This window comes from Lepidochelys kempii, chromosome 10, assembly GCF_965140285.1.
Source record: "Lepidochelys kempii isolate rLepKem1 chromosome 10, rLepKem1.hap1, whole genome shotgun sequence".
Lineage (NCBI taxonomy): Eukaryota > Metazoa > Chordata > Testudines > Cheloniidae > Lepidochelys > Lepidochelys kempii.
Window position 1 is genome coordinate 52,452,803 of NC_136389.1, and position 17,893 is coordinate 52,470,695.

At 41.2% G+C, this 17,893-nt stretch overlaps 1 protein-coding gene across 1 annotated transcript in view; it reads right to left on the reverse strand.

The window, feature by feature from the left end:
• The window catches only part of TLN2 (talin 2), a 180,832-nt gene that overhangs the window by 47,143 nt on the left and 115,796 nt on the right, over positions 1-17,893 (reverse strand). Inside the window, exons 41-47 of the mRNA XM_073303618.2 lie at positions 17,350-17,451; positions 15,059-15,178; positions 11,778-11,924; positions 10,022-10,188; positions 4,997-5,180; positions 2,603-2,728; positions 95-211 (exon numbers count right to left, since the gene is read on the reverse strand). Of these exons, the coding sequence (XP_073159719.2) occupies positions 95-211; positions 2,603-2,728; positions 4,997-5,180; positions 10,022-10,188; positions 11,778-11,924; positions 15,059-15,178; positions 17,350-17,451 (963 nt within the window). The remainder of the gene's footprint in view (positions 1-94; positions 212-2,602; positions 2,729-4,996; positions 5,181-10,021; positions 10,189-11,777; positions 11,925-15,058; positions 15,179-17,349; positions 17,452-17,893) is intronic.

Consider the following 17,893-nt stretch of genomic DNA (forward strand, 5'->3'; position numbering starts at 1 on the left):
AACAGAGCAGCCAAAACATCCCTCCAGTGAAGTCTGATTTGATTTTAAGAGTGTACTTTAGAAAGTTGCCATGTGCAATTATTCTGTTCTTTACCGTGAGTTCCTGTTTGATGCACTCAATCGTGGCCTCGAGAGCTCTTGTGCCTCGAGTGGCTTCATCTTCAACTGCTTTAACAGTCTTCAGAAGTGATGTGACGTTGGTTACCATCACCTGAAACGGGGAGATGGAGAGATGAAAATACATCATTTGCTTCTCCCACATTTAGGAGACACACCCACATGATTCAAGGAACATTAAGCTATGAAGCCATTATTAATCCTTTCAGGGAACAACAAGCTTTAAATACAATATGGGTTAAACAGCTAAGAGTGAACTCTATAGACAGGCTTTTATTTTTGAATGATCCCTACTGAACTTAGATTGATACAGCCAGATTCACTGAGTAGTGGGGCTTTCCTAAACATGAGTGCACGGGGTCACAACTTGCCCGGGCCTCGGCATAAAACTTTTTCAACCCCAGTGTCTCTGGGTTGCTAGTACAGCCCTTTTATCCCTCTAAGCTTCCTCTCAGAACACTAGTCTGTGAGTATCAGGTGAACCTGGATGCTTTTCCGAACTATTTCGAGGGCCCTGCAGATCTCTTGCAAACTGACCAATTGACTCTGCTGCTGATTTCTGGGTTTGAAAAACCACTAAACTTCACTTAACCAAAGTAAACAAAACAAACGTCCCAATAGCATTCAGTACCCCTCTACTTTGTGCTCCCACAGGGAAAGCATGATCTTACAAGGACCCAGCGGTGCTTCCCTTCCTAACCCTAGTCTAGTTCCCAACCCCTCTCTCCCGGGATCCTGTTCCCTCTCTCCTCAGGACCAAAGTGATCACTTGTTAGATTCAATCCTCCAAAATTCCAAACAGGCAGTCTGGGTGGAACGCCTCTCCAGGAGTCCTAGCGTCTGTGTCTCTGGGCACTCCTCGGCATGTCTTTATGCAATAACATACCTCATCCTGCAATTTTGCTTAACAGCACTTACGCTATAACATTACCTCTCATATAATTTCAAATTAACAGAGTCCCTTCTCCACATCTGGTATGAATTGTCTACAGAAAGATGAAAAGTCAATAGGTTTCTAACATATAGAAACTAGTGCCCTCTTCTTTGCCTCCATTACCACACACACGCAAGACTATAACCTCAAAAAACCTTGTCAGAGACCAGGCTCATTATTTACTAATTTGTGAAATGCCACTATTACGTTCTCTTGGCACAGTTTGTAAAACCACAATTAAACACACAACTGCCATCATCAATTGAAAAGAAGTCAACCAGCTCCCAGGAAATCAACCCAAACCTTGATTTAACAACTTCCCCCTCAGGAAAAGGCTGAGTCAATACTGTAGCTAGCCTTGCCTTATGCCCTGATGGTCAAATACTGGTTCCAAAATACAAAGTAAGCAAGTAAGGAAGGGCATATCTTCCCTCCAGCCTGTAGATGTACAAATGCTCTCGTGACAGCACCTAAGCCCATCTCAGATCTTCGGATGGAACACAAGGAGCTTTCAGATAACCAGGATTCAAATCACATTGAGCTCTGTAAAGCAAAGGGAACCAGCTAAGGAAGCAGACACTGTTTTGTAGTAGGTGAACTTTGCATGGTCTTTGATGAGTGCCCCCTCACAGAGTGCATCGCAGTAATCCAATCTGAGGCACTGATTTGATGGGAAAGGGCAAAATCTCTTTGCCAAGCAAATGCGTAAAAGTCACTTTGACGACCCGATCATCTGGAAGTAGATCCAATACTGCCCAAATTTCAGCATCTCAAAGCACTTTACAAACATTAAGCCCCAAGAACCCTGTGAAGCAAGTTTCACAGAGATCTCAGATGTGGGAAAACTGAAGCACAAAGAGGTGACACAATAAAACAGTGGCAGAAGCTGTCCAAATCCTGTGCTCTGACCAATAGACACTTCCACTTAGAAGCACAGCCTGGGAGAAATGCAATCAAAGTACACTACATTTTAAAGAAAGCCTGTTTGAGATCTCCAGGCCACTTTCTAAAAGCTGAAAGGTCCAAGTTAGCATCTTAACAGCTGGACGCTTATAGTGTGGACTTCTCATTACTTGTTCATTACCCTTGCTATAGGATTCAAGTACACATTTTTATAAGGTAAACTTTTGTTTCGTAGCCTGAATATACCAGGGACTTCCATCCTCCCTCCAGACACATATGCTTGCAGAGCGACAGAGGTACCTGACAGAAGGAATATAACTCTTTAACTAGCTGTGGTGAGATGACTAAGAAAACTGGTATTATGTTTACAGGCACTGAGATGAATGATACTATCCAGCTTTCCATCAATCATCTAGTTTAAGTTAGTAGGATACAGATGAAACAGAAGGAAAATAAGAGACTGAAGTGAACCAGAATTCACTGCCACCAGTCTTTAGGATTCTAGCAACAAAGTGATGCTAGCTGTTTCTTTAAATAAACATCAAAGCAAACAGCAGGGAATAAGCAAAGGAATGTTTTCAACTTTCATAACAGAAGCTGAGATAACCTCTAAACTTCTCTAAAAGGGAGAGATATCGCACTACCTACCTTAGCTGCACCTTTGAGCTGGTACATTGATGGATCATCTGCTGGTTTGCTAGCAGCTCCTTTTGTAGCACCAATGAGATCAGAAAGGGCCTTAGCAACATCCTTAATAGCATTGATCAGTACAACCTACGAGAATGAGAAATTTGGATGCGAGGTTAGTGCAATCACAACTCACCTCAGCCCATAGATGGAAGATTTGGGCAGGCTGTACACTGAAGGAGTCTGCTAAGCACAGGGCAAATGTTGGTACACAATGTTAAGAGAGAAAAAGATACTGTATGCACAAATGCTAAAAAAGCAACATGTAGTTTCCTGCATAAAATAAAGCTGTGTTCATCTGTACAGTATTTTATACTATGTTCAGAATCCGATTCAGCTACTGTCTCCTGTAATTAAATGGTTCTCGAAGGAGGATTTCTCTCTTTCCCATCGTGTTCCCAAAGAAGGGCTTATTCACCTCTGTGTTCTGTTCAGCATGGGAATAGAATGGGAGCAGTTTAAACAGGGTACGAACTTACAGCTTGATCCTCCCTTAGAGGATGACCCCATTTACTGTGACATCAGCTACTATTCTGACAGACGTAAGCAGATCAATCATACTTAGTATACCCTGGACATAAGGGAAACAGTCCATTTCAGGGAAAAGGAAGTTTTATGTAGCCTAATCTCCTAAGAGCCCCCAAGGAACTAAATGATGAATGACTTGCCTGAGGTTAGAGTCAGCAGCAGTCAAATTGAAGTAAATTGCCTCCCAAACCAAGTACTGGGGAAAAAAAGTCTATTATGCCCCTCTCCATGAGCACACTAATTATTTCCAAGAAACATCAGAATAACTCTCTCCCCCAGCATCTTTTCCCCCACTCTCTTCTCATCTGCTGAGTGGTCAGATACCTTCAACCTTTTGCTTTGGTTTAGTGATATCAGCACAATTGTACCCTTTTTCAAAGCGAAAACATGCATGGAAAATGGGATAGCGCCGAAAGAAAAAAAAAAAAGATATATGGATCTATTACTTCTCAGTAATGGATAGGAAATAAAAAGTTTAGCACTGCCTTGGTTCAGCCTGTTTGCAGTTTATTACAATCTATGGCCAAGTTAGAATCTTTGCTTTCTTGTAAAAACTTATTCAAGCTTTGGTAACTCAGAACCTCTTTGATCAGCAACGAGGAAAAGACAAGACCCTAAAGACCTAATGTAGATTGGTGCAGCTCTCGCTTCTTTATCTGGCTTTGTTACAGAACAGTGGCAACACACACACACACACACACTTTTCATGCTTCTGTGGCTTCAGCAGCCTGAGTAAAATGAGCTTTTAACTTATATGGAAAAGTTACATTTTGTATTTTCACACCTTGTGCAGAAGTTATTGAAAATGTCTGTACCTTAAGACACACACTACACTTAAAACTAGAATTTGAACTCCTTCCTCCACCCCCACTATGGATTATCACACCACATATACAAGTTGTACAAATAAATAATTGCTTGTGCGGTGTGGTTTTTACTGGCAAACCGGTATTGTCAGCCTTTACTTGATGACAAAGTCAGAAAATGTAATAAATACTTAAAATTCCTCAGTGTTGCTAGTTGGAAATATGAAGTTATCAAAAAATGGCTCCTGAAGCAAACATTTTCAGTTTCAAAAATATTCCCCCACAGAAGAATGCTCTGGAAGTTGACACTGGAACAAAGATCATATGTGAGGTCAAAGAGGAGACTGCCATACGCATTTTTTCCAGTGCCTCAAACAATCAGACATTTTCAAATTAATTTACTAACACAGACACATCTACAGTGCACACACCCGCGCACATTTCACTAGGATTCAAACAATTAAATGTTTAATTGAATCGACTTTGAAGAATTAAATGACTTAAAAGAGTAAAATAATCCAGGCATATCTGTGAAGTTCTGGCATACTGTTCATACCATACCAACAACAGGTGTTTACCTTGGTCTTAAACTCAGTGAAAAGCTTTCTCGCAGTGAAATCAATTAAACTATGGGATAGTCTCCTAAAGGAAGCCCCATGATGAGCCATTTAAAAACAAGGCATTGGAGAATATTCTTGCAAAAAAAAAAAAAATTCCAAAACTGGTGGGGGAGGGACTAGACATCCTATACCAAGTCTTGTCCATTTTTGCAGCATTATTTTTCGAAGAAGGGAGGTGCCTGATTAAACCGCAAATCATTCAAGAGAGGCAGTGCAAGGTTTGTGCTATTTGTGGGTAAAATTTTCATAAGTGCCTAACTGATTTGGAAGCCTCAGTTCCACGGAAAGAAACTTTAAAAAAAATTACACTGTACCTCCAGACTTCTCACTTCTGTGATATTCTCCATGTCTTTAAACACTAAAAACATTGGTCTATTTTCTGCTCCTGCAGCCCCTCCTACCTGAGTTTCAGGGTCATCTGATCCCAAACTGGCTGCTCCCAGTTTTACCACCTCTGCCAGTTGTGTGATGGTGGTAGCCGATGACTGAGCTGCTTGGGCTAGTTTATCCTGACTTGAGGCAGCCCCAGACACGAGCAATTTTGTATCTTCAACTAAAGCTTTTGCTGTTTTCAGGATATTTTCCCTGGGGAAAAAAGGGAAGCAGGAGAGGGGAAAGAGAGAAGAGAAAAAAAACCACACAGCTATTCAACATTGTCCTGACTAACAGAGAAAGTGCTACGTAGACAAAGGGCTCTATGTAGGTCAGCATACCAGTGTCTACTAGTGATAATCCTAGCTACAACGCCAAAGTCAGGTTGCAATTCCCACTTAGAACAGATGCACTACGTTTCAGGTTGTCAACACACCAGACTCAGGATGACTCAATGAAATGACTTCCTCTTGAAAGGAAATGAGATATGGGAATAGGGAGAGGGAGGGAGCACTGGGTCCTAATGTGGAGAGATTAAGCCGAGCCATGGTGTAACTACCAGTTGTCAAACCTCCACCAGCATGTTCTGTGGAAAAGAAAATAAGGATTTGTGGGGGAGGATGAGAAAGGGAGAAGCTGCAGGAAACAGGACTGATTCATATCTTTTTTTTTTCCTTCTTCACATAAACTCTTTAGGCAGACAAATCTAAAACATTTCAACCCCCTGCCCCCATATTCTGGGGAAAGTCAATCCAATCAACTATTGTGAGTACTGAACTTCATAAAAAAGGTTAGAAAACAAAAGTGAAGGGTTGAGAGCTGCCAGGCCCACAGCCCTTATGCTTTACTGAACTTAAAAAGAGTAAGCCTAGAAATAAACAAAATGTGCACAAAACCCAGCAACTGGAATTCTCAGGATTGCTAGATATAGTGGAAGGAAAAACGTGTAACTTCTTTAAACAAGGATTTAAAAGTGTGATGTTAGCACATTAGCAATGTATGGTAACACACATTAAAAATCTGGTCTAGACAAGGCACACTGCAATGCACAACTGGTTGAGTTTAAGTACAGGTGCTCTTCTAGGACTTATCTTGACCAGTTTAACATATATTCAAGGCAAACACATGCTAACATCATACCTTTAAACTCTAGTTTAAACAAGGCCTGTGGTAAGATAACTCATGAGAGCATATGAGTTGGAAAGTACGTTTCTTTTTATAGAAATGGGGCAATCTTCAATTATGTTGGAAGTGCACAGTATTAAATCCATATATTCAGAGTTTGGAAAAATCTGCTCTTACATAGCAGCTGTTTCATGCATACTCTCTTACTCCAATTACTCATTTAGGGAAAAGGAAATCAAAATGATTATCCAGCTTTACTGAAAAAAGGTCAATTTCTGCACTTCCCACAGCAATTAAAGATTAGAAAACACAGATACAATGCAAAAAGCAGGTAATACCTTTTGAATTCAAAGAGACAGCAGACAGCAATTTGTTTGTTTGCTTTAAAGAAAGTTTTAATTAGAATTGAATTATGTTTTATAATGCAATATCCAAAACATACTGGGAGTGGATGGATCATTACACAAAGTAAAACTATTTCTCCATGTTTATTCCCCCCCCCCGCCCACTGTTCCTCAGACTTTCTTGTCAACTGCTGGAAATGGCCCACCTTGATTATCATTACAAAAGGTTTTCTCCCCCCCCATTCCCCCGCTGCTCTCCTGCTGGTATTAGCTCATCTTAAGTGATCAAAGAAAAGGAGTACTTGTGGCACCTTAGAGACTAACCAATTTATTTGAGCATGAGCTTTCGTGAGCTACAGCTCACTTCATTGGATGCATACCGTGGAAACTGCAGTAGACATTATATACACACAGAGACCATGAAACAATACCCCCTCCCACCCCACTGTCCTGCTGGTAATAGCTTATCTAAAGTGATCATCAAGTTGGGCCATTTCCAGCACAAATCCAGGTTTTCTCACCCTCCGCCCCCCCCACACAAACTCACTCTCCTGCTGGTAATAGCCCATCCAAAGTGACCACTCTCTTCACAATGTGTATGATAATCAAGGTGGGCCATTTCCTGCACAAATCCAGGTTCTCTCACCCCCTCACCCCCCTCCAAAAACCACACACACAAACTCAATCTCCTGCTGGTAATAGCTTATCCAAAGTGACCACTCTCCCTACAATGTGCATGATAATCAAGGTGGGCCATTTCCAGCACAAATCCAGGTTTTCTCACCCCCCCATCCCCATACACACACAAACTCACTCTCCTGCTGGTAATAGCTCATCCAAAGTGACCACTCTCCCTACAATGTGCATGGTAATCAAGGTGGGTCATTTCCAGCACAGATCCAGGCTCTCTCACCCCCCCCGCCCCCCGGGAACACACACACACACGAACTCACTCTCCTGCTGGCAATAGCTCATCCAAACTGACCACTCTCCAAGTTTAAATCCAAGTTTAACCAGAACGTCTGGGGGGGGGGGGGGTAGGAAAAAGCAAGGGGAAATAGGCTACTTTGCATAATGACTTAGCCACTCCCAGTCTCTATTTAAGCCTAAATTAATAGTATCCAATTTGCAAATGAATTCCAATTCAGCAGTTTCTCGCTGGAGTCTGGTATTGAAGTTTTTTTGTTGTAAGATAGTGACCTTCATGTCGGTGATTGCGTGACCAGAGAGATTGAAGTGTTCTCCGACTTCTTTATGAATATTATAATTCTTGACATCTGATTTGTGTCCATTTATTCTTTTACGTAGAGACTGTCCAGTTTGACCAATGTAAATGGCAGAGGGGCATTGCTGGCACATGATGGCATATATCACATTGGTGGATGTGCAGGTGAACGAGCCTCTGATAGTGTGGCTGATGTTATTAGGCCCTGTGATGGTGTCCCCTGAATAGATATGTGGGCACAGTTGGCAACGGGCTTTGTTGCAAGGATAGGTTCCTGCGCTAGTGGTTCTGTTGTGTGGTATGTGGTTGTTGGTGAGTATTTGCTTCAGGTTGCGGGGCTGTCTGTAGGCAAGGACTGGCCTGTGTAGGAAAAAGCAAGGGGAAATAGGCTACCTTGCAGAATGACTTAGCCACTCCCAGTCTCTAGTAGGAAAAAGCAAGGGGAAATAGGCTACCTTGCATAATGACTTAGCCACTCCCAGTCTCTAGTAATCACTCTCCTTACAGTGTGTATGATAACACCCATTGTTTCATGTTCTCTGTGTATATAAATCTCCCCACTGTATTTTCCACTGAATGCATCCGATGAGGTGAGCTGTGAAGAGAGTGGTCACTTTGGATGGGCTATTACCAGCAGGAGAGTGAGTTTGTGTGGGGGGGGGCGGAGAGTGAGAAAACCCAGATTTGTGCTGGAAATGGCCCAACTTGATGATCACTTTAGATAAGCTATTACCAGCAGGACAGTGGGGTGGGAGGGGGTATTGTTTCATGGTCTCTGTGTGTATATAATGTCTACTGCAGTTTCCACGGTATGCATCCGATGAAGTGAGCTGTAGCTCACGAAAGCTTATGCTCAAATAAATTGGTTAGTCTCTAAGGTGCCACAAGTACTCCTTTTCTTTTTGCGGATACAGACTAACACGGCTGCTACTCTGAAACCTGACAAAATGTACTGAGTTTTTAAATCTCTGGACCCTGTTTGAGCTCTTTGCTTATCTCTCTCCTTCTCAAACAAGATTGCTATTTTTAACAGCAAAAGTAAGTTTTGAGGTACAATATTAAGATTTATTGTAAGGAGGAGAAACTGTTCAACAACTGTACATGGACACCACACTGTTGCTTTGTGGGTAGGGGGCACCCCAACCTGTGTTTATACATACACACTTTGCATACTCCATTTAAGCCTCTGCATAAAGGCTTTCCCTTCCCTTAGCAAGTAACCTCTAGACGTCCCTTCAGAGAAGTGATCGGCTCGGTAACAAAATAAGGAATGTGGAACGAAATTACTGCTAATCATCACTGCTCAGCCTTTTTGTCTATTTTTGCATTCCAACGTTCAGCTCTTTGAAGCAGGACCTTGTCTTCACACTTGTCACACAGCATTTAACACACTTACTATTTGATGATAAAAATGAATCATAACTCTTAGTGTATAAAGCTGCAATAATTTGGGCTGCATTGCACTTTTCATACTCCCAAAGCCACTGGCACAGCACTGAGTTAAATGCTGGCAGTATAGGCCAATTGTGCTGTTAAGCAACAGCTCACTGTCTTGACCACTAGAACCAGGTTTTTAATATGAGGGGAATAATGGCCTGGATGCTCCAAATCTCTCATTCTATATCAGACGTTATCAGAAGGAAACCTGTGTCATCATCTCACCAAATAGGGTGACCAGACAGCAAGTGTGAAAAATCGGGACTGGGGTGGGGGGTAGTAGGCGCCAATATAAAACAAAGCCCCGAATATCAGGACTGTCCCTATAAAATCGGGACATTTGGTCACCCTATCACCAAATGACAACATGATTGACACTCCAGCATCTCTTCCATTAATAATCTCCAACATCAGCAGTGGGCAAGTGCATTTAGTAACCCAGGAAGAAAAAGCCATGAAGTAAAAAACAAGTCTCGCAAAAAACATCGGAAAACTATTTCTCTTTGAATTCATGGACAGTTAATTATTCAAACTAGGATCACAGTGTAACATAATCAGTAAGAATGAAATATAGAAATGGATTTATTAAAAAATTCGATAAAACTGATCTTTGAGGTTTTCTTTTGAAACAGTTGAGAATGATCCAGCTGTTTCTTAAAATTTCCTCTCCCACATAAATGGGCAAAGTGAAATTTGCTTTTACTATACAGGCTACTTTATCTAGCTTTTGAAGCGCTGACCCCAACCCTTTCCTATTTCTCTCTCACCCCTCTGCTCATCTGGCTTCATTATTAGGGGTTTGAAAAGGCAGGAAAAACTGCATCTCCACCCCCTCTTGTTTGCCATTAGCAGGACATTTATCTATTGCCCCCGCCCCCTTGTTGCAGCCAGCTCCCTCCACCAGCTTTTTCGGTATCACTGACCTGTGATCCGCAAATGATTCATTGTTCTCAGCATTAAGGGTTCCAGCTGTAGCAAACATGATAGTTGTGTCCAGATCTGCAATTATCCCCGACACAGCACTAGCTGCAGTGATACAAGCCTGAGTACCTTTGTTTCCTGCTTGAAGGGCAGACAGAACTAAGGAAACCTGGAACAGGAAAATAAAAAAGAGGGTCACACTAAAACAAAGCATAATGAACTGATTTCTGAGTTAAACGAACTCCTGTGATGAAAATCAACAGGTGCAATTCATTTTGTGATCTCATTTCACAATCTACAAAAAACCTCTCCCTTTCCCTTCCCCTGTCTGCTCTATCTGCACATTAGCAGGTTTGATTAGTTTTTCCACAGAAGGAAGCCTGCTATTGGCATTTGTCTTTCACCGTAGGAAAAGGCTGTCTCCTGATCAAGCAGGATACACAATAAATGAGCAGATCACGGAGGCCTTAACTGCATCTGCTCTGCATATAAATAATGACACTCTGCAATCAATAGTGTAAGCACTCATCTTCCATAATATCTAAATGAAAGGAAAAGCTTTCCCCAGCTACAATAAATAAGAATTCCAATTATCCTACAGTACTCTGCACAGTCAATAAAGGAGCTTGGTGCATTTATTTCAGTGTCACAATTACTTTTCAGCAATCTACGGTGCTGCCCAGTAACATGATCACAAGGATGACTGATGCAACCGATGACTGAAGCGCTTGGCAACTCAACTTTGTCACACAGCTTGTTTAAAAGACAAATCTCTGCTGTCACACACTACACAGCTCTTCCCACTCTTCCGCGTCAGTGATATAGTGATCTCCCCATCCCTGATTCAGAATAAAGAACCCAACCCTAAATGCTGGCACAATGAACAAGTCCATATTGGGAGACTATGCCAAGAAGTTAAGAGGTGCAGTAGTTGCTCCATTTTCCCTTAGGGGGTATTCATTTAATAGCAGTACTGCAGCCACCCTCTCAAAACAGATCACAACATCACCTTGATATTTTATGTCAAACTACAGTGTGTCTTGCAAATAGAGAGGAACAGTTTGTAACTTCTGTTAGCTATTCTGGCCTAGCAACATGGCAGACACTGGGAATTTGGGCTCCCAAGAGTGGATATGTAAGTGCTGCAATACCACCCTTTATCCCAAATGACTTGTTTGGGAATATCTATGTATCAGATCCACTGAAATTAAGCTACTGTTGGGAAGGGAAGCCACAGCCAGGTGAACAAGTGACACACACTAACAGGAGAAAGATGGCGGGGGAGGGGATGAACCTTGGCCAAGAGCTATAGGGCAAACAGCATCTCATGGGAAGCGTCACTGGCTCTTGAATTTTAACACTCTGCTAAGAGCCACCCACTGCTAGCTACACAGTGTTCACAGTGTACCTGCCTCAAAATTATGAAATCTGAGAAAACCCCATCATAATTTAAGTAAAGTATAAAATATAACACGATCCAGTAGCTGGAAATCGAAGCTAGACAAATTCAGACTAGAAATCAGGCATAAATTTTTAACGGTGAGCGTAATTAACCATTGGAACAATTTAACCAAGGGTCATGGAGGATTCTCCATCACTGACAACTGTTAAATCAAGACTGGATTTTTTTTTTTTTTTTACAAGATCTGCTCTAGGAATTATTTTGGGGAAGTTCTATGACTTCTGATATGCAAGAGCTCAGACTAGATGATCACAATGATCCCTTCTGAATCTATGAGACAACAAGGGACATCTTACCTTTTCAGTGACAGCACGAGCACATTCTATCAACTCCCTCTTGGTGTAGCTGTCCGTAGGGCAAATCTGTAGAGCTCCAGCTTTCTGTACTAGAAAGATACATCCATGACCAAGATCCTGTACCCGAGTCCTGATCTGGAATCCTATCTAGATAGGCAACAAATTGTGGGGAAGGGGAAATAGGAGACAAAGAAGGTGCTTAGAATGTTGAGGCTTTGAATAAATGGAAACATTGTAAAACTCGCACAATTTTTGTTGCAAATATTTGCCCACCAGTACCGTTCCTGCAAAGATCAGAAATAAGGGCCAGATTCTGACATCCCTTATTCACGCTAAGTAGCATCTTAATCCACAAGTGGTCCCCTCGACTTCAATGGGACTACTCATGGAGGAGGAATACTATTTGATCTGAGCTAGGGGATCAAAATCTGGCCATGTCTTATGCAATTAGCATAGGGAATTTACCCAGATCTAATGTAGCCATTTCTAAAAGATAGTAGAAACATCACAAAAATGTGTACGCCTCCGTGTTGCAATATTTCTTTGCCCAAAATATAAAGCAAAAATGAACTGCTTGTTCTCAGTGTGAGCTGACCTCAAGGCATACAGGCTTCTCCTCAACTCTGATCAAACTAGGTTGAGGAGTATGTAAGTTTACTTCTGAGTATCTCAGTTTCAGTCACAGATGAATCTAGCACAAGTTCTTGGCTATTCATTTATTCTCCAATACTTAGCACAACCCTATAAAATAGCCAAACCTATACTTACCTCTAAATGCATCACGATTTCAGATTTACTATTAATCTTGAAATGGAGTATAGCAGTGTGGTCTGAGAAACATGAACCAATGCTAGTTTTAGTACTGCTACACATGTTTACATATAATTGTGTGTGTATTCTGGTTAATACGTAAGTAGGAATTGCAGCTATTAGTTTCAATAATGGAATTATTTCTACTTAAAGCTGAAGTTAATGTACACTTTTAATAAACAAATGTTCATTATGTCTAACAATACACTTGATGAATATAAGCCATTGATTTTGATATTCAGCACCAAGAATATTTAAAAAAACTCAAGTGAACTGTCGGTGGAGAAGTGTAATAAAATAAGTCAAAAGCTGTTTGAAGGTATTTCGTCTCGATAATCTGATACTGTTACTGGTCAATGGAGCTAAACACCAACAGCCTAAGAATCAATAGGGAAAAAGCAGTCATCTTCACTGATCTTCAAGTTGCAGTGGGGGAGGTTTAGATTGGATATTAGGAAAAACTTTTTCACTAAGAGGGTGGTGAAACACTGGAATGCGTTACCTAGGGAGGTGGTAGAATCTCCTTCCTTAGAGGTTTTTAAGGTCAGGCTTGACAAAGCCCTGGCTGGGATGATTTAACTGGGAATTGGTCCTGCTTTGAGCAGGGGGTTGGACTAGATGACCTTCTGGGGTCCCTTCCAACCCTGATATTCTATGATTCTATGATTCAAAGATTTTTAATCATGCCCTGAGTACCATACACATGATGGAGAAAGAGGACAACGACCATTCCCTTCCTTTTATTATCTCTCTGAATCTCCCTCTCAGTGCAGTATGGTATATGTCAGCAGTTCTCAAATGGTGGGTTGGGACCCAAAGACAAAGTCAGAGAGCTTCAGCTCTGGGTGGAAGGGTTCAGGTTACAGCCCCCTGCCTGCAGCTGAAGCCCTTGCGCTTTGGTCCCCCCGCTTGGGACGATGGGACTCGGGCTTTGGCCTCCCCACCAAGGGTGGTGGGGCTCAGGCTTCGGTCCTCCCTCCTGGGGTCCTGTAGTAACTTTTGTTGTCAGAAAATGGGTCGCAGTGCAATGAAGTTTGAGAACCCCTGGTATATGTGAAACGGTTTGAGGAGAGGAGAAAAAAGTATGTTTATGTGATTCATCAAATCATGAGACTGGGGGAAATGATCTGTAGTGAATAACTAGAGAAATGTCTCCAATTTTCTGTTCCAGGTTGCCTGCAAGCAGTTGGAAACTTTCCAGTTATTCTGGAGAACAGTTCTTGTCTGTGGAGTGTTGCAAGCAATTTGTTTCAAAAACTTGATGATCGACGTTGAGTTGCTGTTCATGCTTGATTGGATGTTTCTGTCCTCTGACCTGGTGAGTAACTCCTATAATTTGGCTTGTGGTGTGAACACACACACTTTTAGAAATTAAAAGCTTACTTTCTTTGGCCTCTAACATTTGCTAATTTGTAACATTCCTAAGAGAAAACTAGTGCCCAAGATATTTCACAAAAAGTGAGATAAAAAGGGATAAGAACAGTAGAAACGAACTCGTTTAAAAACTTAAATATTAGTAGAAAATGTTTTGCTGTATTCCGCAGCTCTTATTCACATACACTTTGGATGAGCAATGTTGCAACAGAATGCACGTTAGAGCCTACATGTATATATATGTATACTGTATTGTTCCAGGATGTGTCTGTATTGTAAATAAATATCTAACTACAGATGTTTTCCACAGGTGGCCATATGCCACAGTCGTGAAAGTGGTGCAAAATGGGTAATGGCAAACAGTAGCTGACTTATGATTCAACTGTGATGAAAACGAAGATGACAATATTTTGGACTTTATGCCAACACGACGGAATGTAAACATTTTCTACTAGTTCCCCTTCCCTTCAGAGAAAATAATAGCATTAAAGCTTTTATCTGGTTGTGTGTGCTGTATGCTTGAATTGACTCTTTTTAAAAGGTACTGATAGAGTGCTAAAACAGATAGGCCCAAACCTGAAATCTGATGGAAGAGAGAGGTTTGAGTACAAATCTCCAGATCTGAAACTGCACCTTTGGTTCTGATCCAAACCACAGAACGGGGCCTATAATGCAATGTTAGACCCATGTGGAATCCTTCTGAAAATCCCATGTGTCTTACTACCCAATATTTCCAGTGTCAATGGGACAGAGACTGTATCTTCCTACATGTTGGACAAACAGATGGTTGACAAGACTGAAGTACAGTAAACAGAATTTTCCTGTCTGGGAAAATATTTACTGTATTTCTTTTAAATGATCTCAGAAATGTTTCAGAGAAAACACCCCTACTACCAGAAGGTTGTAGCCCTATTTTCTATTTGACTGCACAAGAGAAGACTCAGACTTGGGGATAACTGCAGCTGCATTATAGCAACTGGGTGGACTACTGTCTTTGGTTACCGTACCTCCCCCTCCCCCCCATATTAAAGTGCAAGAGAATACTTAATGTTGACACCACTGTGCATTCAGAGTTTAGAGGTCTAAAAACTGCAGACCTCCTCTGGTTCAGCTGTGGCTGCTGCCATTCGGCCCTGGAGAGCCAAATGCCCATAGTCATTGGTCATTTGTGATGCAAGTCCTCCCAACTCCTCCGGGTTAGTAACCGACTTAGTCATCTGAAAAAAGAAAACAAGCAATAAAACAATGACAGGCATAAAACCAGCTTGTTAATACTCCACACTGCCTAGAAGCACACAAGTATGTTTTTGCAGCACCAGTGATAGGGTACCTCCTGCTGTTTTAGCAATTCAGTTTCCAGCTAGAATTCTATGAGCGGAAAAGACAAGCAAACATGCTTTATTAGAACCACAGTAACTAGACACCCACAGAACACAAAGTAACTGAGGAGCAGTTAGAAATGGAAATATACTCCTCAGTACAGTAAATGACTGCAGAAGTACTCTACTCTCAGCTTAGTAGGTGAATCTGGGGAGGGGTAGACAGGGGCGAAGAGTGCTTCACACTGCATAACAGCAGCCTCTCCATTTGGCTGATGGGCTAAGTAACCCACTCTCTTCTAGACCCTCCTCAGCCCACTGATGGTCACCATGATGTGGAGTGGAAGGATCTTAAGTGGATCCTAAGACTCACAGAACGTGAAAGACCTCTGGGGCAAGATGGAAATGGCTGGAAATGTACAAAATGAAGAGTTTCTGATTTGGGAGCACAAAAAGTGAAACTATCCCTGGAATATCTGCCAACTCTGTGAAGGTGACATTGTTCCATTTCTGATAGTGAAAACAGGTGAAAGGAGTGATATTCCAGCCTTGGGATAAAACCACAAACTGGCCTTAGACAAATTCCTAATGTGCACAGAGAAGAGCTAACTGCTTTCTGTTGAAACGACAACTTACTACAGTACCTGCAAAGATTCTCTCTCTCTTTTTTTTTTTGGCAAAACCAATTTTTTTTTGCACAGCAAGGTAGGGTAGTGTGCAATAATATTATCCTTATATTTAAAAAAGGTAGCGTATTATTTACTAATGGATGAACACTGTTTATTATATTAACCATTACTACGACTCTTCAGAATCAAGGAAGGACCTACTTAGCCAAAGGTCCCTCCCCACTTCATTTTATGTCCAACTGAATCACAGCATCAAGAATTCTGTGAGAGAAAACAAGAATTTGACCATTGCTCATTTCATGAATTTAACAATTGTCTTACAAGGTTTGATTTTAATTAAGGGATAAAGTTAAAGAATAATTAAGCATCACACCCCAAAGGGCTAATGTAGGTCACCAAGAAACTTATGATAGGACAAGATTCCAATGATTTGAAGGGTTGATTAAAGCTCTTTCAACACGTACCTTCATTTGTTTCTCATATAAAGTAAGCCTCATGAGAAGTACTTGAAATCACATTCCACTAATATATACATCTCATGCCAAAGAACCACTGTTAACACAGACTTCCAAATTCGATGGCTTTTCTCATTACAGGAGGAGGAATATAGCCTCTTTTAAATTGTAAAACTGGCTAGAAAAGGTCTATTTAAAACCAGCTGGGGAGTGTTAACAGACTGCTTCACGAGCAAATTAACTAAATTAATTGGTTGGTCTTAGTTCAGTCTTTAGTGGAAAGAAATCCTCAGCTGTAAAATGTTCTGGCACAGTCAAACCATTGTTTCAAGACAGGCTCAAGTAACAGACCAGCTCAAGTATTATTCTCTTGATGGGGGTATAAATCATATCAACATCTACAACAGTCTAAATCAGTTAGGCCCAAAACAGATCAATAATGACACGGTGGACAGAGTTTTGCATTACTGCTATTCCTAACTTTATTCTCTCCCCAGTAATCAGCATAACTTTCTTTTTGCTTCACTTCATTTGTTCCTGAATGCTATATTTCTACCCCATTCCCTCCACCCTCTTCATCATGGAGGCATTTCTTTTGGTTACTGTCAAGTTCTAGCACAGGCCTCCTAAGGTGTTCTCTCCTGTTTTCATAGCTTGTTTTTTTGGGCAGCAAGGTACAGAGAATAGCATATACTCTTTAAAGCCCCATACTTTGAGTTAACTAGAGAGAGATCCAACAGAATGACTCTGCTGGTAGTACACTCCTGTCCATCATGCAATCAGGTTCCAATGAAGAAGTCCAGGAAATGGTGTCAACACCCCTATTTTGCCTACCCACAAAACAGATCAACTGGAAGTCAATGTCACAAAGAAGCGGCTCCAGTTGGAATTGGTTCAGATTAACCCTACAGCAGTTTGAATTTCTTACACATACTCAGCAGTTGTTACCCAGCTATTTTATAGAACTCTTGCTAGTTTCTCTTACCATTTCCTGTGCTGTTACAGCAATGGCTTTAGAATATTTCACTACAGTAGTTTGATAATCAACAAATGTTCCCTTTGGATCTGAAGGTGTGCCCTCATCCAGCTGTGGAGAGAGGGGAAAACATGAAAGCAATGACAGGCATGCAGGACATGCATATTACTAAACTTTTCAGTCTAGTACTGCAATTGTACAACACAGAGTTAAATACAAAATGAGTTCAGATGTACAGTAAAGCTTCGTAGCTTATATCACTAATTTCAAGTCATTTGTATAGAATATGCAGTATAGTGCCCACATAGTCAACAAGTCCTGACTTTCTTCCCAAGTTCACTTTTTCTTTTAGTTTCCCTAACCCGCAGCCCATTAGATCTAAAAATGATTGTACAATGATCACAAGACAGATCTTTCACCTGAATAGTCTCTATAACATTCCTTTAGGCCATGCCATGAAACTTTCCATTCCGCATATCAGCTACCAAAATGCCAGAGACTGAGTAAAATTAAACAAGAAACCCTGCATAAATAAATTGTTTAAATTTTTTTT